The sequence below is a fragment of the Theropithecus gelada genome, chromosome 14, assembly GCF_003255815.1.
Source record: "Theropithecus gelada isolate Dixy chromosome 14, Tgel_1.0, whole genome shotgun sequence".
Taxonomy (NCBI): Eukaryota; Metazoa; Chordata; class Mammalia; order Primates; family Cercopithecidae; genus Theropithecus; species Theropithecus gelada.
Window position 1 is genome coordinate 47,918,899 of NC_037682.1, and position 23,421 is coordinate 47,942,319.

At 49.8% G+C, this 23,421-nt stretch overlaps 1 protein-coding gene across 2 annotated transcripts in view; it reads right to left on the reverse strand.

The window, feature by feature from the left end:
• Nucleotides 1-23,421, reverse strand: part of OTOG (otogelin) — a 101,051-nt gene that overhangs the window by 73,395 nt on the left and 4,235 nt on the right. For both annotated transcript variants that reach the window (XM_025357311.1, XM_025357309.1), the window contains 16 exons: nt 21,958-22,033; nt 20,712-20,804; nt 20,403-20,557; nt 17,684-17,802; nt 16,257-16,462; nt 15,268-15,398; nt 14,941-15,047; nt 14,424-14,533; nt 13,922-14,050; nt 12,680-12,788; nt 12,353-12,399; nt 11,688-11,833; nt 4,513-4,645; nt 3,431-3,608; nt 1,590-1,714; nt 474-686 (listed from right to left, as the gene is read on the reverse strand). In XM_025357311.1, the coding sequence (XP_025213096.1) occupies nt 474-686; nt 1,590-1,714; nt 3,431-3,608; nt 4,513-4,645; nt 11,688-11,833; nt 12,353-12,399; nt 12,680-12,788; nt 13,922-14,050; nt 14,424-14,533; nt 14,941-15,047; nt 15,268-15,398; nt 16,257-16,462; nt 17,684-17,802; nt 20,403-20,557; nt 20,712-20,804; nt 21,958-22,033 (2,077 nt within the window). The remainder of the gene's footprint in view (nt 1-473; nt 687-1,589; nt 1,715-3,430; nt 3,609-4,512; nt 4,646-11,687; nt 11,834-12,352; nt 12,400-12,679; nt 12,789-13,921; nt 14,051-14,423; nt 14,534-14,940; nt 15,048-15,267; nt 15,399-16,256; nt 16,463-17,683; nt 17,803-20,402; nt 20,558-20,711; nt 20,805-21,957; nt 22,034-23,421) is intronic.

Consider the following 23,421-nt stretch of genomic DNA (forward strand, 5'->3'; position numbering starts at 1 on the left):
TAGAGCTGGGGGCACAGAGGTGACGAAGACATGGGAAGGAGCATAGCCCAGAGTCAGGGTAGGGACAGGTAGGGGCTGGCTCATTACACTGAAGTCGTGTGTGTACTCAAACCCCAGGGCAACAGCCAGTGGTCTTTCAAAAGGTGCAGTGCAAGGTGGCTCTGACCAGAGTGGTGGAGGTGGTGACAAGTGGGTGAATTTGGGATTAGCAGGACTGACAGGACTTGAGATGGACTGGAAGTAGGGGTGACAGACGCAGTCTTGAGTCACAGGTCACAGGTGTTATGCCTCAGTGATGGAGGGGATGGGGGCCATTGGCAGAGACAGAGGGCGCAGGAGGAGAAGCAGGCTCTGGGTGCCGTCAGGCTGGAGGAGACTGGAGGGCATCCCAGTGGAGAGTTTCGGGGGCAGGGGACACTCAAGTCTGGAGCTCTGGCTCCTCCAGGCCAGTCTCACATGGGTGGGGCACTCACCACAGGCTGGCAGGCGGGCGCGGAAGTCAACGGGGAGCCCGTGGCGCCGGCACAGGTGGGCGTAGTGGGCCAGCGTGGCACACAGGCAGGGCTGCCCGCAGCGGCAGGCGTCCCTGCGGCACTGCTCAAAGTAGGGCACTGGGCTCAGGAACGCAGAGCAGGGCGCAAACAGCTCTCCTGTGAGCACGCTGCAGGCCTGCACTGAGTAGGAGGCTGGGGCAGGAGGAATAGGAGCCAGGCGGTCAGGGGTCGGTCTACCTGGTGTCCCAGGATTTAGCCTCTCTCTCTCCCCAGGGCTCAGGGGAGTGTGTGTGTGTGTGTGTGTGTGTGTGCACGTGCAGTATGGATGCAGGCAGCTACTTCAGTGTACAGCTGGCTGGGAAAGCATGGGTGTGGTTTAGTACACCTGAGTGTAAATATGCGGCTTGACAAAAATTCCTGGAGCTTACATTCTGGTCAAAGGAGACAGTCACTAAAAAATTCATACAGAAACTTCAAAGGTGAAGAAGCTAAGGAGGGAGAGAAAGCTAAGAAGCAGCATGGGGAGTGTGAGGCGAGGCAGGAGAGGCAACTGCAATTTGAATTCAGGCAGTCAGGAAGGCCTCAGTGTGGGGGTGAGGTTTGAGCACAAATCTGAAAGAAGTGAGGAACTGAGGCATGTGTGTGTCTACAGAAAGAACATTCCAGGAGAGGCAACTGCAAGTGCACAGGCCCAGAGAGAAGAGCAGTCCTGACTGTAGAAAGAACAAGAAGGAGGCCAGGGCAGCTGGGGCATGGCAGAGGGCAGTGGGAGTAGGAGGTGAGAAAGGAGAGATGGGGGGGCATGGGCAAAAAGGGTGGGGCCTGGTGGGGCCACGGGCCGACTTCTGCTTTTGCCCTGAGATGGAGAAGCCAGTATAAAGGTGTGTGTGTTTATCTGATAGTGGAAGAATATGAGGCTTCCTGCCTGCCTGGCCCTCACTGTCTCTCCTTTCCCCTCCCTGCTGCTCCTCCTTTTCTTATCACTCCTACAAATTTGGCCGGCACCCTCCCGTCTGGAGTTCCCTTTTCATCTCTCTTAAAGCAGTCCTCCCCAGCCCACTCACTCATGCCTTTCCTCTTCCTCCACCGACTCACCGGCTTGCAGGTGCACATCACAGGGGTCCAGTGGGGAGCCAGGGATCAGCGGGGAGCAAGCAGAAAGCGTTTTCCAGGAATTGCCAAAAAGTTGTGGGGTGCTCTCAGGTACACCCACTGGAGACCTGCAGCCATGACATAGCCATATTCACACACTTGCCCATGTGAACCGAGGGGCACAAATAGCATAGATCCAGGTCAGCACCTACTTGCTCATATACACACACATAGTCATAATCTACACATCCATATACACACCCTCAGAGGAGCACATGTATTCATCCAAATACATAACATGTATATGCACACACTCTCAACACACACACACAGAGCACAAATATATGCCAGACATGCATATAGCCAAGGTGATCCACACACAGCCACATTCAAACACATAGAGTTATGGATGTACACATGCACATGCACGTGCACACGGCGCGCACACACACACACACAACATTTAACAGGCCCCAAAAGGGCTCAAATTGGGCTAGGACCATACACTTGGGGCGGGGAATGAATATGGCTTCATTCCCCACCCCCAGCTCTTCAGGTCAGAAAAAGAAACAGGGACATCATGAAGAGTATCAAACCCCATTGGGGTAAGACTTTTTTCCTCCCCCCTTCTCCATGGGCAGTTCCTGAAAACTCCTTGGCTCGCCCTTCGGCTCTCTCAGTAGGAAATTATCATACAAGGGACAGTGAAGGGAGGAAGGGGGAGGAGCATGTTTCCTAGACATCACAAGTCTCCAAGAGTCACCAAACCCAGGTGTAGGTGTTGAGTGGAGGGAGGTCATGGTCTCTATGGGGCTCAGGTTCTGTCTGGCACCCACCATGCCCATATATTGTTCCGGGGCAATGAGTGCACCCATATTAGGTAGGGCAATATTCTTACCCAGAAGTCACATTTAGGAAAGTGGCAAACAGCTTACACACTAAACCAGGGTCTCCTCCTGCTATTTGGCCAGCTACCCTAACATCAGCCCTACCAGGCAAAGCACAGTAAGAATGCCACAGTTTTAAATGTATATGCATTGAAAAGCTCTGAGCTTTATTTTGTTCTTGTTCTTCACAGCAAATCTGAATTCTCTTTTTTTGGCTAAAGAATGCCTCCCCTGTTTCTTCTGCATCCCCTAATACATGTAACTCGAAGGACTGGCTAGAAACTCCAGCCTTTAAAATCAACCCTTTGTTCTCCTTTCGAGGAAACTTCCCAAGTTCCTAACCTATGTCTGTGCCCAAATATGTCAGCTCACAGTAAACAGCCTTTCCCTGAATATTGGGAGGCTCACGGGGTGCAAACTCAAGAGCCTTCAAGTACCAGGTAGGAAAGGTATATGGGTTATACTTGCCTGGTGGGTTAGAAAGTGGGAATGTTAGTGTCCTTGGCTCACTAGGGGCTTACGCTCATCTAAAGGTGGTGTCAACCTCAATTAAAACAAACAAAACCATGAGCCAAATCAAAGTCCATCCGAGGTACTCGGTTTTAAGACCTCATTCTAAAACAGCATTCCTCAAGGTATGGCCTATAGATCTCCCATACTGGAATCTTAGGGGTGCTTATCAAAAATAGGATTCCTGAGTCCACCCGAAATCTTGACGAGCAGGACTCAGGAATCAGTGTTTTAACAAGCTCCTGAGGTGATTCCACACATAGAGGACTGTAAACCGCTGCTTTAAAGAAACATACTTAAATGTAAATGTAGAGAAATAAATAACTAATGGTGCATGCTGGGCACAATGAAGGCCCATGGGAGAGACATTTAAGCAGTGCCTCTAGATACCCAGCGCTAAGGGGCCCATTTCCCCTCTTCTTCCGGTTCCATGGCAGGGCTACGTACAGGAAGTCGTCCTGCGTGTTGCCATTGAAGGTGCCGCAGAGGCCCACGGTGTCCTCCACCCATCGCTGGTCCACCTGCAGGTACAGTCGGAGTCCTTCACGGTCGTAGAGGACCCGCACGCCCACATTCGTCCTCACCCGCAGGAACACGGAGGACAGCCTACGGATCTCAAAGGCGTCTGGGCACAAAATCCGAAAGGGGAGAGTGGGAGGGCAGCCAGTACACACCCCGCCCACCACCACCACCTGCCTGGCGCGCTCAGACTCCCACACCTGGCCCAGTCTTCGCCCCCACTGAAGCCATGCCTGCCATGAAGCTAGTTTGGGGAGGCTTGAGGAAACCCTGTTCAGTGATGAAATCAGGACCCAGAGATAACTTCCCATGGCAGCCTGGGCTGAGAAATTTTTTTTAGCATCAAGTGCCAATTAAAGCTTTGCTCCCACGAAGGAACTGGTACACGTTTCCTCCTCTAGCAGAAGGAGGATTCTGTAACTACCCATTCTCTTCACAGTGGCTACAACACAGTTTTATTATGGAAGCTTATGATACAATTTTAGATTCAAGTGTAACAAATTTTAGATTTTATTGTAGAACATTTTATACCCTTTATGGTTTATATTTATTTCTGCAGCCTGTTGACACCCAGTGCATCCCCACTCCTCCCAACCTTGAGCCCCTGTTGTTTTCTTTCTTTCTGGTGCTAGGTTTTTATTTCTTAATCGTTTTGCCATTTTTGTTACATGCGTTTCTTATGAGCTACACATAAATTCCTTGTGGAATCAGACAGTATAACAAGTAGTTAATAAACAAATTATGAGAGTCAGGATGGGAAACACCCACGCATATGCTCATGTTAGGAGAAGCCATCATACTACTAGGAAGCCCACTGTCCTGTTGAGGTGGGAGAAAGACACATTTTTGGAGTCCACATTTTTGCAACCAAAGTGTCCCCTATCCTGATCTACCCAGTACTAGAATATGAGTTTTTGCCAGTGTAGCAGTCCTTTTAGCCAGCGGAGCCTGGGAAGAAAGGTCCAAACCCTCAGTTCCCAACTAGGTCTGTTGTCTACCCCAAACTGTACCATCTGTGTATGGCGGGATGATCTTGTACTGGTCAAACAGAAGGATATCCCCTGCCTGGGTCAGGGTCACCTGCCTCCGAGGGTCCTGGTGCAGAATCACTGACACTGACTGGACACAGGCTCCATCTTGGTTCTGGAGAGATAGAAAGGTCAATGGGGCAGTATTGGTCTGACCATCCTGCTGGATACAACAGAGCCCTCTAGGGACAGAGACCCCAGCCCAGCTTGAGAGACAGTTTCCTCAGAATGACAGACAGAGCCCCAGGGATATCAGGGATCATCCAACCAAATGCCCTCGTCTGGGAATGAGCAGGCAGAGGCTCAGGTTGGAGAAGGTTAGTGGCAGAATGTGATAACACTAATAAAAATGATAGTCAACTCTCAGGTTATCTGAAGACACAGAGCAGAGATGGAACCCAGATGGCCCAGAGTCCAGCCTGAGAAACACTGGCCTCCCCCACCTCATCACAACCCAGAACTTTAATTTCATCGCTTTATGGATATTTTTATAATTCATTTCATGTGTCACATCCTGCATTCCACTGACAGGCAGGCAGGAAATGAGGTAATATTCTCTGGCCTCAGGTTCTCTATCTCTAAAATGGCCACACATTGGGCCCCTTTTATACCTCCCTCCACAGGAAAACATCCACACAATCATTCATTTAAACACTTAACTGAGCACCAAATATGTGCAAGTCATACTGTATCAGACTTTATGGATTCAGTGATAAGACTAAGTTTCTGTCCTCATGGAAATTACATACTGTATGGCACACAGACATTAAATAAGTAATTACAAAGTTGATTATTCAATTATAATTGTGATCAGTGCTATAAGCAGGTGTAGAGTGTTAGAAAAGCATATGACTGAACCAGACTTAGTCTGCAGAGGTAGGAAAGGCCTTCCTAGGGAATGATAATAACATAAAATTATCATAATAATAAAAGCCATAATAATGCCACAATATTATTAGGATATTACAACCAACAATTAACTTTCATATGGAATTAGTATGTGCAGGTGCTGTTCAAATCTGTTTATATATATTCACTTGCTGAACTCTCATAACAATCTGATTAAGAAAGTATTACTAACATCCCCATTTTGCAGATTAGAATACCAAGGCTCATAAAACGGTGACATTTGAGTTGAAATCTGAAGGATGCATGGAAGCTAGCTGGGCAAAGAGAGAAGAGGAGGAAGGAGACATCCAGGCAAAAGGAACAACTTATACGAAAACTCTGTTATGGGAAGTCGTTTAATGCATTCAAGGGCATAAAGAAGACCAAAGGGACCAGAACCCATCAGGCAAAGTGGTTTAAGATAAGGTTAAAGGCTGGGCACAGTGGTTCACCCCTATAACTCCAGCCCTTTGGGAGGCTGAGGCGGGAGGATGGCTCGAGCCCAGGAGTTCAAGACCAGCGTGCTCAACATAGAGAGACCCTGTCTCTACAAAAATAAAAAATAAAAATAATTTTCAAAAAGGTTCAAGAGGTAGGTAAAGGCCAGCTTAGGCAGAGCCTTGAAATATTTTTAGACTTTATCTTAAGTCCAACAGCCAACCAGAGAAAGTGAACCAGGAGAGTGACACAGTGAAGTGACAGAACGATCAGGGCTTGAAACTTTAAAGAAAGACATTGTGCAACAAGCCACAAGCATCCTTCTGAGTTCCTGCCCAGGAGGACAGGAAATCCCTGAAACAGTTCAAAATCATTGTGTCTAAAACATCATCTTCTTTGTTCAACCCACTCATCCTCTAGTCCCCTCTGGACATGTCACCTGTGTGGGAATAAAGCCCACACCTTTTAGTCAAAAGTTTCAGGTTCAAATCCTAATGTAACTGAAAGCTATGAGACCTTAAAGAAGTCACTTAAATTCTCCAGATCTCAGTTCTCTCCTCTGCAAAATAGAGATACAACAACACTTGGTTGTACCCAATCCTACCCAGTTGGGTACAGATTTTTAAATGTGCATAAAATATTTTGGAGGTTGCATTTACCTGCAAAAGCCCACAGAACTTTACTAAGAGTGAAACTTGCTGTAGGCAAATTCTCACAACCATGTAGGAGGGGATCCCAGCATGAAATGTAGACGACAACAAAATAATCTAACTGTATTACAAATGTATGAAACAAAACTCAGTGAAAAGAGTGGGAGGAAAGGTGTTGACATAAGTAACTTTGTAAATAAGTGGAATTTATAAGACTAAAGGCAAAAGAAACTGTGCACGAAAACTGTACTTTAGTTGATACAGTTATTTCCAATAGAGATATACATTAATAATAGGAATATACATGTATACTGGAACAATTAGGTAAATGGATGGTGTATGGTGAAGGCCAGGTTTCTTACTGTTAGTGTGAGTATTTACAGATAAGCAAGAGGAGGAAGCTAGAATGATCCATGTGGAATGGATTAGAATTGGATGATCAGTATGAAGTCATGTTTAGCACATATAGATGCAGATGGTTATATAGAGAAATATTTATAGTTATGGGTATATACAAAGATAAACATGGTTATGCATATACAGTCAGCTGTCCATATCCAGGGGTTCTGCATCCATGGATTCAATCAACCACGGATTGAAAATATTTGGAAAAAAATATGGATGTTCACGTCTGTACTGAACATGTACAGACTTTTCTTACCATTATTCCCGAAAAATATAGCATAACAACTATTTATATTAGCATTTACATTGTATTAGGTATTATAAGTAATCTAGAGATGATTTAAAGTATACAGGAGGATTAGCATAGGTTATATGCAAATACTATATACCATGTTACATAAGGGATTTGAGCATCTGTGGATTTTGGTATCTGTGGGGAGTGGGGTGCTAGAACCAGTCCCCCACAGATAATGAGGATATTTCCTTTCTCTGTCAGCTAAGAAGGCTTAAAAGAAGTCATACCCCAGTAGCAATGAGCACATCTCATACCCAGATCTTAATTCTAATACCATTGTCCAATAAAAGGAACCAGGAGAGCCTAGTAATATTTTTGGAGAAATGGATGATACTAGGACTGGGACGGGAACTATACATGATAGGCCTGGTGCATCTAATAGGCCCAGAAAGTAAAGATGTGAATGCACACACACACACACTCAAGCTCCACCACCACCAGCATATACACACACAATGATGAAGGTATGTCAAAGGGACACAGGAGTCAACTGAATGATCTCCCAGTGCCCAAAGCTGGAACAATTCAAGTAAGAACATAAAGGTGTAGTGGATTATAACTCAAAGTATAAAATAAATAGCCATAAGTCTATGCTGATATAAATAAGTAAATGGGAGAAAAGAGACAAATCTCCCTGGCAGAAAAGTTCTAAACAATGTATGTAGATTCTCTGTCTTCAAGGAGGGGGAGCATAACTTCCCACTCTGTAAGTGTGGGCTGCCCATAGTGACTTCCTTCCAAAGAGAACAGTATGGAAAGGGGGAAAAAGGAATAAGTTTACAGTGGAGAAACCTGAAAAATACTACCTACACCAGATGATCAAGGTCATAATCAACAGTGATAAACCGTGTTGATCGTACATACCATGGATAAGATGTGATGAACATGGCACTTTACCTCTGTGATCTTCCTCCCAAAAAACCATAACCCCAGTCTAACCATGAGAAAAAAAAATCAGACAAATTCCAATAGAGGGCCATTCTCCAAAACACCTGACCAGCATTCTTCAAGCTTTCAAGATGATCATAAGCAAGGGAAATCTGAGGAACTGTAACATCTATGAAGGGCCTAAGGAGACATGATGACTATATGTAACCTGGTACCCTGGATCAGAAAAACGACATTAGGTAAAAAACTATAGAAATCTAAATAAGGTATGCAGTTTGGCTAATGGTAATCTATTAACATCGTTTCATTATTTGTAACAAATGTACCCTACTAATGTAGGATGTCAAGGGAAACTGGTTGTAGGATAGACAGGAACTCTAGGTACTATCTTGGCAATATTTCTGTAAAGCTAAAGATGTTTTAAAACATAAAGTCTACTTTAAAAAACCCTTTGAGGACTGCAAACACTGCATAGATTCTGGGGTGGATGTGTTAAGACGCTGTGATAACTTCCAACCCTAGGTCAGGCTCAGCTCTGCCTCCTGCTGGCTGTGGATTCTCGGAAATGCCCCAAGCCTCTGTCAACCTGTCTCATTATATTTAAAATGGGGAGAATGATAACTACAACATGGGGTATGTTAAGACTTAAATTACATGTTGTTTGCAAAGTAATTAGTCAAAGTTCAAGGCACTGTGTAAATACTTTATCATTGTCATTATCATCCTCTCTGTGAATGTCCCCGCGCCACTCCATGCTGGTCACCCAAGACTGCAGTCATAGCTTCATCTTTAACTTCTCTCCCACACACTCCCCACTTCACCAGACACAGTCAGTCAGTTGCCAAGTCCTTCTGCATCTGCTTTAATGGATCCTGGAATATTCCAACCTCGTTGTTTTTCTCATATAATCTAATCAACCCTTGGAGTGCCCTCCCTCTCCTTACCCAGGCATACTGATTTCTATGAATATTTTTAGGCTCACTTTTTAGGTCCCTCAGCCCAAATGCCACTTCTATCGTGAGGTTTTTTCTGATCCTTTTTTCTGACCTGCAGGACTGTTCCTTCCATAAAGCTCCCCTGTGACGGCACTGATCGTGTTGTAGCTTATATGGAAGCTGTCTAAAAACTCCCTACAGACCACAAGAGCCTGGAGATAGGATCAGGGTCTGATTACTCTGCGTAACCTCACCATGCCCAGCACAGAGCTGGCACAGGGCTGGCCCTCCATGGGCCCATCACATGGGTGAAGTCACAAGGAGGAGAGCTGGCCCAAGGTAAAAAGAACCTGCTATCAAGAGGCACTGTCCCACAAAGAAGAGGGTTGCCTCAGGCCAAGGCTGGCCCACCACCTATCAGAGACCTGGTAGAGAGAAGGGCTGATGGCCAGGCGTGGTGGCTCACATCTATAACCCCAACACTGGGAGGCTGAAGCAAGTGAATCCCATGAGCCCAGGAGTTCGAGACGAGTCTGGGCCACATGATGAAGCTCCAACTCTACCAAAAAAACAAACAAACAAAAACTAGCCAGGCGTGGTGGTATGTGCCTGTGGTACCAACTACTTGGGAGGCTGAGGTGGGAAGGGACACAGTCTAGGAGGTTGAGGCTGCAGTGAGCTGAGATTGCGCCACTGCATTCCAGCCTGGGTAACAGAGTGAGATCTTGTCTTCAAAAAAAAAAGAAGGGGATACTGAGTAAGGGACCCTGAGGCCCAATAGCCCCCAGGATTCTGTGAGTGGGAAGGAGCCGCTGGGCTGTGCCTGTGTGTCCTGTCTTGTCTTATGCCACCCTCAGGATGTGATGGGAATGAACCCACTTTTGAGGAAGAGCAGCCTCCTGACTCAGAGAGCAGCCAAGCCAGGGCCGGGCCATTCTCTAGCAGAAGGAAGGGAGGGGGACACTCAGGCCAAAAGGAGAAGAAAGCCCAGTCCTCTGCCTCATCCAGTTCAGTCTGTGTCCCCAGGGCCATGGAGTGACACCTTCAGCTGATGCCTGCTCACATTCAGGGTCCTCAGTGCTAGGGGCTGGAGCAAGGCCAGTAGGGAGGCAGGACTGTGGGGCAGCTGCCCTGGCTGTGGGTGTGAGCTCCTGCTGTGATGCACAGGGAGGAGCTTGGGCACAGCCCAGACTGGGGCTTCCAGGGTTGGCTGAGCATGATCAGCCCAGGGACAACGGAGTCTCTGCTGAGAGACAAACAAACCCCCATCTACCCCAGACTTGCACGTTGGCCATTTTCTCAGTTATGTTCACAGGTGACTGACACAGCTCATGAGTCATGTCCTCCAGGAAGCCCTTCTGGATCCACTTCACACCTCTGTCACCCAGTGCCCAAGTAAAACAACAACAACAAGGAGTTCCCCCGTGGAGATCCACCCTGTGCCCTCCATGTTCTCACAGCTGGCTATAGCCCAGTTACAACAGTTCACTTGCCTGCCTTGCTCACCAAACTATAGGGCCCAGGGAGGTGGAGCCATGTCTAATTCATCCCAGTCTCCAAGACCCAGCTCAGCTTCTGGCGCAAATAGGTATTCAATGTTTGCAGAAGGAAGGACAAAAGGATGGAAGGAAAGAAGCAAGGAAGGAAGGAAGAGAGGGACAAATGTTGAAGATGCAATCCAACGAAGCAGAGAAGATAAAAGTTGAATTAAACCAATTTTAGAGATTTTTTTTAAAAAAACACTGAGGTCCACTCCATGATCAGAAATTCCAGTTAATAATTTATAAGGAAGAGATTTTTGTGTGCCATTCACACTGGTCTTTCTAACATTGTTTTGAGCTTATTTCAGTAAATATTTTGGGATTTTTTTTTTTTTTGTAAAATGGGTGTAATTTTCCTAATACAAGTGTGCAACAACAAAAGCAATTGCCTGCATGCCAGTTCAAATTGTTCGGTATAAGGGTGCTCTTTAAAGACACAGAGTTATCCTAGAAACTTCATTCTTTTTTATTTGAAATTTTAAGTCAAGTCCTTTATAAAGACCATAGCAGTGCAAAATGGTGTACTTTTTTAAAAATTGTGGAATGTAAAATGTTTGAAAATTAATTTTCTTTGTGTGTGAAGACACGTAAAGTATGGAAGGAAACCAACCACCAAAACTAACTTTTTGTAGATAACCGTTACATTTCTTTGTGTGTGTGTGTGTGTGTTTTGTTGTTGTTGTTGTTGTTTGAGACGGAGTCTCACTCTGTTGCCCAGGCTGGAGTGCAGTGGTGTGATCTCGGCTCACTGCAAGCTCCACTTACTGTTTCAATGCCAGCAGGTATTCTACAAGAGATTTGTTTCATAAATTAATTGATTTAAAAGTAGTGCCAGTGTTACACTTTCATATGTACATATATATACACATGAATATAATATATATATTTAGGTAGTAAAATCCTAAAACAAAAGCCAAAAACCCACTGAGGCCCGGGAAAGGGAAGTGACTCAGTCAGCAGAGGTGCTTGGGCTGGAACCCAGTCTTCTTCCCAGAGAGAAGAGGCAGAAGGTATGGGCCGTGGGAAGACCTGAGCCCTGTCCTAAGTCCCAGTCTCTCTCGGGGGCAGTAGGCAGGAGTAGCTGGGTGGATCGGGCCTGGGGAACCCCAGCTCTTACCAGGCCACATGGGGCGTTCTGCAATGTCACGGTGAAGGTGCCCGAAGAGCGGCTCTTGGCCAGGATGTACTGACACGTGGCGGGGAACGTGTACCGGCGGCCGTCAAAGGTTGTGAAGTGAATGTCACCAGTCACTGAGCACTCAGCTGAGAGGTAAAGAAAGACCATTGACCCACGGGAGCTGCCCCAGGGGAACTCTGCCCTGCAAGCTCCAAGCATGAGGAGGACACAGCACCCCGCCCTCCAGAATAAGAGCAGTGTAAGGAATGAGGCCTGGCCTCTGAGAGCCCTGGGCAGTGGGAGACGCAGGCCTGTTCCCAGAGAACTCTCTGAAGACAGGCACAGCCCTGCCCTGGGGATCTCCCTCGGAGGGGAGACCAGGGCCTGGCCTTGAGGACCAGCCTTAGTCCAAGTCCTCCTAGCTCAGGAAGGTCCTTAGATATACGGAACCCATGGAAAAGCCTTCTCCTTCTGGAAAACCCTTCCTGGCAGGGGCTGGAGCCAGACCTTAATTAGGCAAAGTGATTCTGAGGAAACAGGGGCCCGGGCTTAGCCAATGAAACTGAGTGACACCCCCACCCACAGCAAGTCTGGCCCCCAGAGATTCCTTGCCCAAAACCAGACTGGTGGAAGGGAGTCTAGTACAAGGTGGGGGTCAGACATACCTGGGCAGACAGCTGTGCTGCACTCCCACTTGCCTGCGGTGCATGTGCTAAAACACAGAGACCGTGGAGGCAAAAGGTCACCCCTCGAGGCCTGGGCTAGATGCTGGGAAACTGCAGGGCCCACAGCCCTCAGTCTTCCCATCTCTAAAATGGGTGGTAGAGATTTCCCCCATGGATTGGATCTCACGAGATTCCCCTGGGACTCAAAGGTACTGAGTGAGTGCCCTGACGCCAGCCATTAGCACTCCTAGACCCCAGATGGGCAGCCCTCGTGGAAAGCGTCAGTGGCCATGCCCCACATCCCACTTCCCAGCAGCAGACACAGACCAAGCATTGCAGTCTTCCTTCACCACAGAGCCAGGTGGGTACAGAGTCCCATGAAACTCACAGGGACACTCAGCTGGTGCCACGCAGCCCCCATCCTCGAAGATGAGCCCTAGAGTGACAGCAGAGGGCCAATTAACTCACCTCTGCCCCTGTTCACAAACCATTTGTGGCTCCCCAGGGCCTGCAATAAAGATCCCCTTGTCTAACTTCTTTCATCTCCGAACCCACTTCCAAACTTTCTCCTCCATAAATCCTTGGCTCAGGCCAGAAGTGAGCACCTGATGAAAGAATCCCACCTCTAGACCTTTGCTCAGAGAACTGCCCACAACCCCATTCCCAACCTGCACACAAGCTTCTCTTTACCACCTCTCAAAAGCCTGTCACCACATCGAAAACAGCTTAGGTACCAGGCACCACCTCCTCCAGGAATGACTTCCCTGACAACCTCTCCCCATTCTGAATTCCTGTAATTCTTCTTGTCTGAACCCCTGAGCTGGCCTTCACCACATCATACCCTAGACTGGTTATATGAGTGTCATCTCTCTGAAACCAGATTCTGGTTCCCAAAGTCAATGCTTTTATCTTTATATTTTTTATCTCAACCATCCTCCTAGCCAAGTGAGTTGCACACTGTAGATGTGCTGCAAATTTATATACTGAAAAACAGATACAGTCCCCATATATAGACCAATGCTTAAACCAATGTATATGTATATATAAACCAATGACCTGTTCTCATACACACCTTAAGAAGCGCAGTTCTGATTAATTTAAATATCCCTATGAAATCAAATGTCTTGACGAATCTCTCAAGAGGCTGCAGTTCTGTCCCCACCCTCACTTCCCTTAAATCATTTATTCATTTGTTGTTTGCTCCCCTCTTCCCTTCCCTTTCCTTTCCTTCCTTCCTTCTTTTTCTTCCTTCCTTCCTCCCTCCCTCCCTCTCTCCCTTCCTTCCTTCCTTCCTCCCTCCCTCCCTCTCTCCCTTCCTTCCTTCCTTCCTTCCTTCCTTCCTTCCTTCCTTCCTTCCTTCCTTCNNNNCCTTCCTTCCTTCCTTCCTTCCTTCCTTCCTTCCTTCCTTCCTTCCTTCCTTCCTTCTTCCCTTTCTTCCTTCCTCCCTTCCTCCCTCCCTCCTTTCCTTCCTTTCTTCCACAAACAGGCATCTTCTGAACTCCTGTTTGATGCCCATCTATGCCAGGCCAGAAAGATGGTGCCAGGCACCTACGTCTGCCCCTAGCATACCATTGGGGCAATAGCAGCCATCCACACAGGCGATCTCACTGTCCACACAGGATGCCCGGGGCTGGCAGGAGGCAGGGCAGCAGGCGATGCACTCATTGTAGGTAAAGGCCTTCTCCTTGCAGTGCACAGCTTGGGAAGGAGGGAGTCCATGGTTTGTCAGTTACTGGCCCCAGCTCTGCCAGGACCCAGCTCCTACCCAAGGCTGTGTGGTGGGGATGGGAGGCAGGGCTTTGATTTTCATGACTCCCTAGTCCCAGAGGGAGCACTGGGTGCCCAGGAAGTTGACAAGGAGAAGGAATTACAAGGGGAGGCTCTGAGAATCACCCAGGCTAGTCCCTCCCACTCTGAGCCTCAGTTTTTTCATCTGTCACATGGTAATAAAATCTTGGGGCTGAGAGTTCTGACAACTGTGATTCTGAGCAGGACAAGACATTGAGCTGAGGCCTGAGAATGCCACCCACAGCCTGAAGCCCTCCCTGCCCCACTACTGGGCTGCACCTACTGCATTGCCGGAGCTGGGTCCTCCAGCCCTGCAGGGGCCGCCCTGCCTGGGCACACGCCCGGGCATACTCTGCAAGTGCCCGGCACCAGGTGGCTTCATCGCCTATTGATCTGTGCAGAGAAACCAACGGTCTCACTGGAACAAAACCCAAAGTGCCACCAGCCCGCCACCATCCCATAGAGACTGCCAGGGCTTCAGGGCACCTCTCCTCTCCACCCAACTCGGAAAGGCTGCCCAGGAAGGCATCTAGGTGAACAGATGCCTAGACTTGAGCCACAAATCCTGGATTCTAGTCCCAGCATTGCCACTAACTTGTTGTGTGATCCTAATGCGGTCTGGCCCCATTTCCAGGCTTCAGTTGAACGGGGTGACTCTGTCCCACTTAGGCAGATAAGAATTTCAGAGCCTTGGGAAGCAGATCTGGCAGTGTCTGGGATCACCCAGCTTGGTGGCCCATGTGCTGAGCACTCACCCCAATACAAGAGGGTTCCCCATAGCCCACACCACCCCTACTCACTGGCAGAGATCACTGGTACAACTGGCTGTGAAGGGCAGAGGGCTGACATAGGCATGGCAGGCATCAAACGGGGGCCGCAGTAGAGCCTCACACTGCTCATACACGCCCTAGAGCAAGGGACCAGGAGCCAGGGCTGGGGGCTGGCAAAGCCACACACAGCCCCACAGAGAACCCCAACTCGAACTGGAGAAAAAGGGAGAGGAGGGCAGTGAAGAGAGGGATAGGGCCAAGGGCACCAGCCAGTCAGGTCCCACAGCCAGTGGCTTTTGAAGAATTGGAGAGCACGTCAGGCTCTAGGGTGGTGGAGTCTTTCCCCAAGCTCCAGACCTGCATGGTTCCTGGGTTCTGCTGCAGGCACGGTGGGCGAGGCAGGGAGGAGGTTGTGGGCCCTGGAGGCTGGTTAGGGGCCTGCTCCTGCCAGCTGTGCACAAACTCAACCACGTCGTCAGTCAGCTTCCCTGGAGGAGGGAACTGACATCATGGTGGGGCAGCGATGGGGTTAGGTGTACAGGAGGGACAGAAGGCTCTAAGGGAAACCAGATCCCAAGGGATGGGTAAGGAGTTTTGAAGAATCCGGTCTCCTGAGCTCCCATCCCAATCAGGCTTTCCCAACTGAGCCATTCTCCTGAAAAAGCTATTTGGTAGTAATAGCCAAGAATGCTCAGGAACCTGTAGTAGCTCCCTATGGCTCCAAACTCAGGGGATGCAGCACCACGCACTGGAAAGAGAACTGGTGTGTTAGCCTGAACAAGTTCCTGTGTGTCTCTGAGCCTCATATTTGCCATAGGGAACATAATCCCCCAGTGAGATGGATGCAAGGACTACTTGAGATGATGCATGTAAAGTGTTTAGTATGGTGTAGGTGTTCAAAAGGGGTCACGACCCTTCTGGCCAGAGCCACCATGATTTGGCCCTGAACGCTTCACTCACTTCCTACCACTCCTCCATAGGTGTCTTTAGCTGGGCCAATTCTCTCCCTGGCTGTCTCTAGCCCTCTGCTCCCTGCCTACCCACCCCATCCCCCACGTTGCAGGGTCAATCCCACCTGCAAAGTGTCCATTAGATACCTACACAACCCTAGTGGGAATTCTTATTATGACTATTTTTGCAGATGAGGAACCTGAGGTTGACAGTAGTTTAAGAACATGCCCAAGGACACACGTTTGTTAGGAAGGGGCCCTTGGGCTTCCACGGGGTCTTTAATACCATGACCATGACCCCAGGGCTCTGTTCCAAGTCCCCTCCAACTCCTCCCAGCCTGACCTGTCCCCCAATCCCCACTAACACCTCTCAGAGGCCACCTGTCTGCGCCTCACCATAGCTGGTCACCAGATCATCCTGGGGGTCAGCATTGTTGTTCCCACACAGCCCATGGGTCCAGCCCAGGAACTCTGGACTCATCTTGATGTAGACAGCTGAGGCACCGTCCCAGGCCAGCGTGAAGGCTGACTGATGCCGCACGATGACGTAGCCAGCAAGCCGCTGCAGACGCACGCTCCCCATTACATGAGGCAGTTGGACCCTGCAGGGCACATCCCAGAGCTTCAGGGTATCCACAACACCTCCACTAACCCAGTCTCTTCACCGAAGGAACACCCAGTCCCTAACCCTTGATCCAATGCTCCCACTTCCCCTCCCCATGAATTCCCAGAATTCCCAGGTGCCTGGAAGTATACCAGTAGACATGGATTCCTTTGTCTTTAGACGTTTTTTAAAATGGCAATTTCCCAGGCAGGAATAAATCTTAGAGTGAGTGACTCCAAGTTCCTTTCTCCCAGACAGGACAGAATATAAGCAAACATCTGCTTTATTTTTTTGGTGGGGAGCAGGAACCAAGTGGAAACAGAAGCCAAGAGAGGAGGAAAACTAGGAGTGCAAGAAAAGATGGTGGGCTCCAGCAGGCTTGACCACTTTCCCAGTTTTTCTGGTACAGGGACCGCTAGCCAATCTGGAATTTGGCAACCTTCAACTCAGCAAAATATCAGGAAAGGGAAACAAAAGTAGTGTCTAACTAGCCACAAGACCCATTTACCAACTCTTCATTCACAGGATAAACCTATAGGCCATCAATTTTACACTCAGCCCCAGAACAATTGGTTGGTTATCCAGTTTCCAGATCTGAAGCAGGAGATGAGGACAGGGAGAAGTGTCATTACAGGAAGACCCCATGACAGCAACAAGAAGTGACAGTGGACATCAAGGAAAGGAAAGAACAGTGAGGAAGAGATGCAAGAAAGATTTCACAAAGGACCACAGTTGTGGCAATTTAGTGTGGGAGCAAGGGGTTCCCACTCCTCTGGTGGTCCCCCAGTCATCCCTGATGGCCCAGCAAGATAACTGACATTCACAATGACCCTGTGTCATCAGAAATGGGTAAAAGTGTGCTCAGAATCTGCTGATAGAAGGTAGAAATTGCATGATCCATTTGGGAAGATTTGGGGAGGGAAAAGTAAGCGTGCTTATCGTGACAAACTCTCAACTCACTGGAAAACTCTATTTTCCTGAAAGCCTGCTGTCTGGAAATCCGCAAGATCTGAGAGTTCCAGGGGAAAAAAAATCATTCTGCAGACCCCACTGGCAAGAAACCCAGTGACCTGCCCGTATGCTTCCGCCCTGATGGTGGAAATTGCTGTTTGTCCCCAGAAAGCAATTTCCTTTGGGCTTGAGAAGAGCAGATGCTCACCCATCCACCACCACCAGTGTCAGAGATAGGACAACTCGATGTGGAAGGTGTTAGAGTTACCTTGCGCCTCCATGGGTGACTTCCTTGGCCAGATGGATCTCCTGCTCACCCGCAAAGAAGAGGCTGACAGCCTTGGAGCAGGTGTAGGGGGAAGAGCCGCACTGCGGGTCATTGTGCACCTGAGTAGGGAGTTCAGAGGCTGGTTTGCAGGCTTCTGCTACCGGCCTGACCCTGAGATTCACACCTTGTTGAGTTTCCATTAATGCTGATGGCCTGTCCCCTGCATATCAACCACCTTTCCTCTGTGATTTTGCTCAGTCCCTATATATCACAGAGGGGAGGCAATGGATTCACACAGAGGTGAAGTGACTAGGGCCACACACACAGAGAACTAGGAAATCGCAGAGCCAGGATTCTAGCCCAGATCTGGATGGCTCAGATCCCAGGGCTCTTCCCAGTCAATCATTCCATCTCTCTATGCCTATTTCTGAACTTTTTTGTTTATTCTACCCAGGATATCCCATCAGATTGAAGCCCAACAGACGTACTCCACCATCTCACACTCATACAGAACACAAACACACACATCTATACACACTCCATAAATTTCTCACATGACACTCTCAGTGTGCACACTATACACACACTCCCCTTTCCCCATGCCCCTGGCAGGTACAGATTGTAGCTTTCCCCTACACCTATAGGCACACATCTCACTCCTGAGCTGCTGTCACACACACACATATGCACACACACACACACACATATGCACACACACACACACACACACACACATCTCCTCTGCCCCCGTTCAGACAGAACCCAGACTTCAAAGGCCATAGACCTAAAGGACAGGGTGGGGTAGAGGGAAGAGTTTCCCAGGGCTTATCCCTGCCAAGTGTGGAAACCCTTCCCAGGAACGCATCTTCCACCAGATTACTGTTCAATGTGATTAAGCAGGCTGGAGCCACTTCAACTACAAGTGGGAACTGCGAAAGCTACCCCATGGTCTAACTAAAGGGTTTTCAAGCTTTTGTGACCACGACCCACAATAAGAAATACACATATAACTAAAAGTTTTACAAAATAATACTAATCCCTATCATGCATAATGCATTCTTACAATATTTTCTATTTTACTTGCCTCATTTTTTTAATGATGGTTGTGATTCGTTAAGTTGATTTTGTAACCCATGAATGTATGGCAATCCATTAGTCTAAGTAATTGTCACATGATGGATCATGAAAATCCCTGCTATGTGATAGGCCGAGGCAGAGAAAGGAAAATTGGTGGCAGTTCCCCACCCATCCAGGGCATGGTCCCTAGGGCAGGCTCATAGGTCCACGCCTGAGACAGAAGGCTCACAAATGGCTAGCAGAGGGGAGACACTGAACACTGGGGTCTCCCCATACCCCCAACCCCTTGACCCTAACTCAGTACTGACCAAGGTGCCCTCCAACAGAGCTGGTTCTCCAAAGAGACTTTCCTCCAGGTGGAGGGGTATTGAGCTGTGGCTGAAGGTGGCTGCCGGTTTAGCACACGGACTAGGCATGAAAATCAGGCCTGCCTGACAGTGGCTTTCACACATGTGTTCCCTTACTTCACAAACCTTTACTGAGCACCAATCCAGGCACAGAAAGACATGGCCCCTGGCCTAGAAAGCTCAAAGCTGGTAGAGAAAATCAACACAAAACCAGACCTTTGTAAGAGAAATACAATGACAGGGTCATAATGTGGAACTTTGAGTTACCCAGTGAGGAGCTCCTCAGCTGGCTTGGAAGGTCAGGAGATCCAGGAGGGCTTCTTAGAGGAGGTGACTCTAAACTGAGTCATCCAGGACCTCCCTCATTTTTCTGAGGCACTCTTCTTTCTTAGCACCCAATGATGTTTTTCCCCAGAATGTTCTCAAGTCTGCCCACACTCTCCTACTCTTCACTTGGCTAACTCCAATTCATTCCTTAGATTCCACTTAAATGTCACTTTTGCCAGGCACGGTGGCTCACGACTGTAATCCCAGCACTTTGGGAGGCTGAGTAGGGTGGATCACGAGGTCAGGAGATCAAGACCATCCTGGCTAACACAGTGAAACCCCGTCTCTACTAAAAATACAAAAAGAAATTAGCGGGGCGTGGTGATGGGCGCCTGTAGTCCCAGCTACTCGGGAGGCTGAGGCAGGAGAATGGTGTGAACCCGGGAGGCGGAGCATGCAGTGAGCCGAGATCGCGCCACTGCACTCCAGCCTGGGTGACAGAGCGAGACTCCATCTCCAAAAAAAAAAAAAAAAAAAAAAAGTCACTTTCTCCAGGAAGCTTTCCCAGGTCACCATCCTTCCCAATAAACAAGATTGGGTTTTCAGGACTTGTTCATTTAGCATTTGGCATTTCTCCTCGGTAGCATTCAGTTGCACTTGAAATGAGTCATCTGATTTGATGTCTTTCTTCATTAGACTATAAGTTCTGTGAGGACAAAGACTATATCTGTGTTGTTGTCTACAGGGCTTCCCACCACCAAACCTTATGCCAGAAGAGAGTACAGTATGCACTTAGTAAATGCTTGATGAATGAGTGGCTCAATGAATGAATGGCCAGAGTGAGTGGGTGAGGAAGAGCTGTGGAGCCCCTAGGTCCTTCCAGGTGCAGACTGCCTGGGTGGGAGCTGGGGGGCGATGCAAGGAGGAAGGTGCCAGTCTCTCTAACTATGACAAGTAGAGCCCAGGCCAGCGCAGCCTTCAGAGCCTAGGGAAGCCTTCCTGAACAGACATGGCAGGGGAAGCCTCACCTGGATGGAGAAGCTCTGTCCCTCAGGCTCATGGCGCCCCACCAGCGTGTAGCTGCCCTTCCCAGACAGGTAGTAGTAGAGCCCATCAAATGTCTCCACGTGGTGCTGCCCCCACGCCCGGCAAATGCTGTCCCTCTCAGGGCCGGCATTGTACACTGAGGGAGAGAAAAGAGAACCTCTCTGTGTAGCTACAGTGGGCACCAAGCCAGAGGCCAGTGGGTTCCAGCCCTGGAAGTGCTGCCCCTTTTCCCCCTAGCTTTCCTTGCACCCGTGGTCCCTTCCCAGGGGTGGGGTGGAGCCCAGACCCACCCATCTGGCAGCGTGGTCCAGTGGCATTGAAGCGTCTGCAGTCACAGAAGGCCGGGTGCACACACTCGCCTCCATTGAAGCAGGAGAACAAGTCTGCATAGGGGACACAGAGGCATTGCCCCATCAAGCTGAGATTGCCAGAACCCAGGGAGGCAGCCCTCTCAGGCTTCACAGGACCCAGACCCCCATGATAGGCAGCCCCAGCCCCAACATTCCTCAATGTTGCTGTGGTCTGAGGCACCCACAAGCTGGTGCCTCAGACCACAGCCCTGCCCGCTCCCTGGCAGGCAGGCGGGGTGGGGTTGCAGGGCATCTGCCTTCGATGTGCATCAAGTGGGCCCCAGGCCAGCTGCACCTGGGCCTTCAGTTCCTAGAGCTGTTCCTGGTTAGCAAGCCAGGCAGGCGGAACTGAGAATGGGGAGCATGTGGGGTGAGCAGGGGTACTGCCCAGAGATCTGCAGCTGCTGCTCCTCCTCACTCCACACACTCAGGGAAGAGGCCACGGGGATAACCAGGCAACAGAGGAGAGGCCTGTAGCAAGAACAACCATAGATGAAGAGAAGACAAAAGCAGAGCAGAGGGCGGCGAGGGAAGGAGCCATGATGTGAGAGGACAGGTGGGGGACACAGGACAGGTGGGAGACACAGGACAGGTGAGGGACACAGGACAGGTGGGAGACACAGGACAGGTGAGGGACACAGGACAAGTGAGGGACACAGGACAGGTGAGGGACACAGGACAGGTGAGGGACACAGGACAGGTGGGGGACACAGGACAGGTGAGGGACACAGGACAGGTGAAGGAGGTAGGAACAGACACAGGACAGGTGGGAGGAAAGGCCACAGACCTAGGACAGGTGAGGTGGGCCATGGACACATGACAGGGAGTAGGGTCTACAGAAAACACAAGATGAAGGGCAATGCCACAGGAAGTAGAAAGAAGCCACAGAACCAGGGTGAGATGGAGGGGGAAACGACCACTAAATAATGAAGCACAGTCTCACTGGAGTCAGCCTGTGAGAGGGGAGTCCTGGGCCATGGTCATAGGAACCGGACTCTAGAGAGGAAGCTCTCCTCAGGCAGGGAGGAGAATGCAGAATGGCATGGTGGCCGGGGCCAGGGTGGGTGGAAGGAGACGCCAAGCAGGAAAAAGGGGTCATGGAGGCCTGAGGGAAGCCCCACTGCCCTCTGCCCTTTCAGGCCTCTGCCAGGGCCCACCCATGGGCCACAATGAAGGTGCCACTTACAGGATGGTGCACACTTGGCCCGATGGAGCCGCCTTTCCCAGGAAGACATGGCCACAGAGTCTGGGGCTTCAGCCTGCTTGTGAAGACAGGAGGAAGAGAACACATCGAGGGCTGACCTCAGGTCGGGTTCCCGGGCAGGGTTCCTGGTGACCACAGCCCTCCTTGTTCATCTTCTAGAGGGAGGAGCCCCTGCCCCTCAGTGCCCCAGCCACTCCTCGCCTGGCCCCTCGAGGGGCAGAGGAGAAGGTTTAGGCCTGCCCTGGGCTCAGAGGAACAAAGGCTCAGCTCTTACCTTCCCAAGTGGCATCTCTGTGGCAGACCATGAGGCCCATAGCTAGAATACATCCCCTCCCCTCCGTGCCCCAATACCTGCCAGCCTCCTCTTCTTCCCTTTCTCCCAGTAAACCCTCGTGTCCTCCACAGCCTCACACACCATCCCCTTGTCTGGATAAGGAGCATGAGGCAGAGCTAAGGAACAAAGGCAGCCCCTCACCCCAGGTCAGGTGAACATCTCACCCTCACAGCCACCCCCACCCCAAACTTCCTTTGGGGCTCTTCCAAGAACAGCAAAACCAGCAGCCTACAGACCAACACCCCCTGTCCTCATAACTCAGCTCCCACAGACCAACACCCGCTGTCCTCACAACTCAGTTCCCACATATCAACACCCACTGTACTCACAACTCAGTTCCCACAGACCAGCACCCACTGTCCTCACAACTCAGCTCCCACAGACCAACACCCGCTGTCCTCATAACTCAGCTCCCACAGACCAACACCCGCTGTCCTCACAACTCAGCTCCCACAGACCAACACCCGCTGTCCTCATAACTCAGCTCCCACAGACCAACACCCGCTGTCCTCACAACTCAGCTCCCACAGACCAACACCCGCTGTCCTCATAACTCAGCTCCCACAGACCAACACCCGCTGTCCCCACACCTCAGTTCCCACAGACCAACACCCGCTGTCCTCACAACTCAGCTCCCACAGACCAACACCCCCTGTCCTCACAACTCAGTTCCCACAGACCAACACCCCCTGTCCCCACACCTCAGTTCCCACAGACCAACACCCCCTGTCCTCACAACTCAGCTCCCACAGACCAACACCCGCTGTCCTCACAACTCAGTTCCCACAGACCAACACCCGCTATCCCCACACCTCAGCTCCCACAGACCAACACCCGCTATCCCCACACCTCAGCTCCCACAGACCAACACCCGCTGTCCCCACACCTCAGTTCCCACAGACCAACACCCGTTGTCCTCACAACTCAGCTCCCACAGACCAACACCCCCTGTCCTCACAACTCAGTTCCCACAGACCAACACCCCCTGTCCTCACACCTCAGTTCCCACAGACCAACACCCCCTGTCCTCACAACTCAGCTCCCACAGACCAACACCCGTTGTCCTCACAACTCAGTTCCCACAGACCAATACCCGCTGTCCTCACAACTCA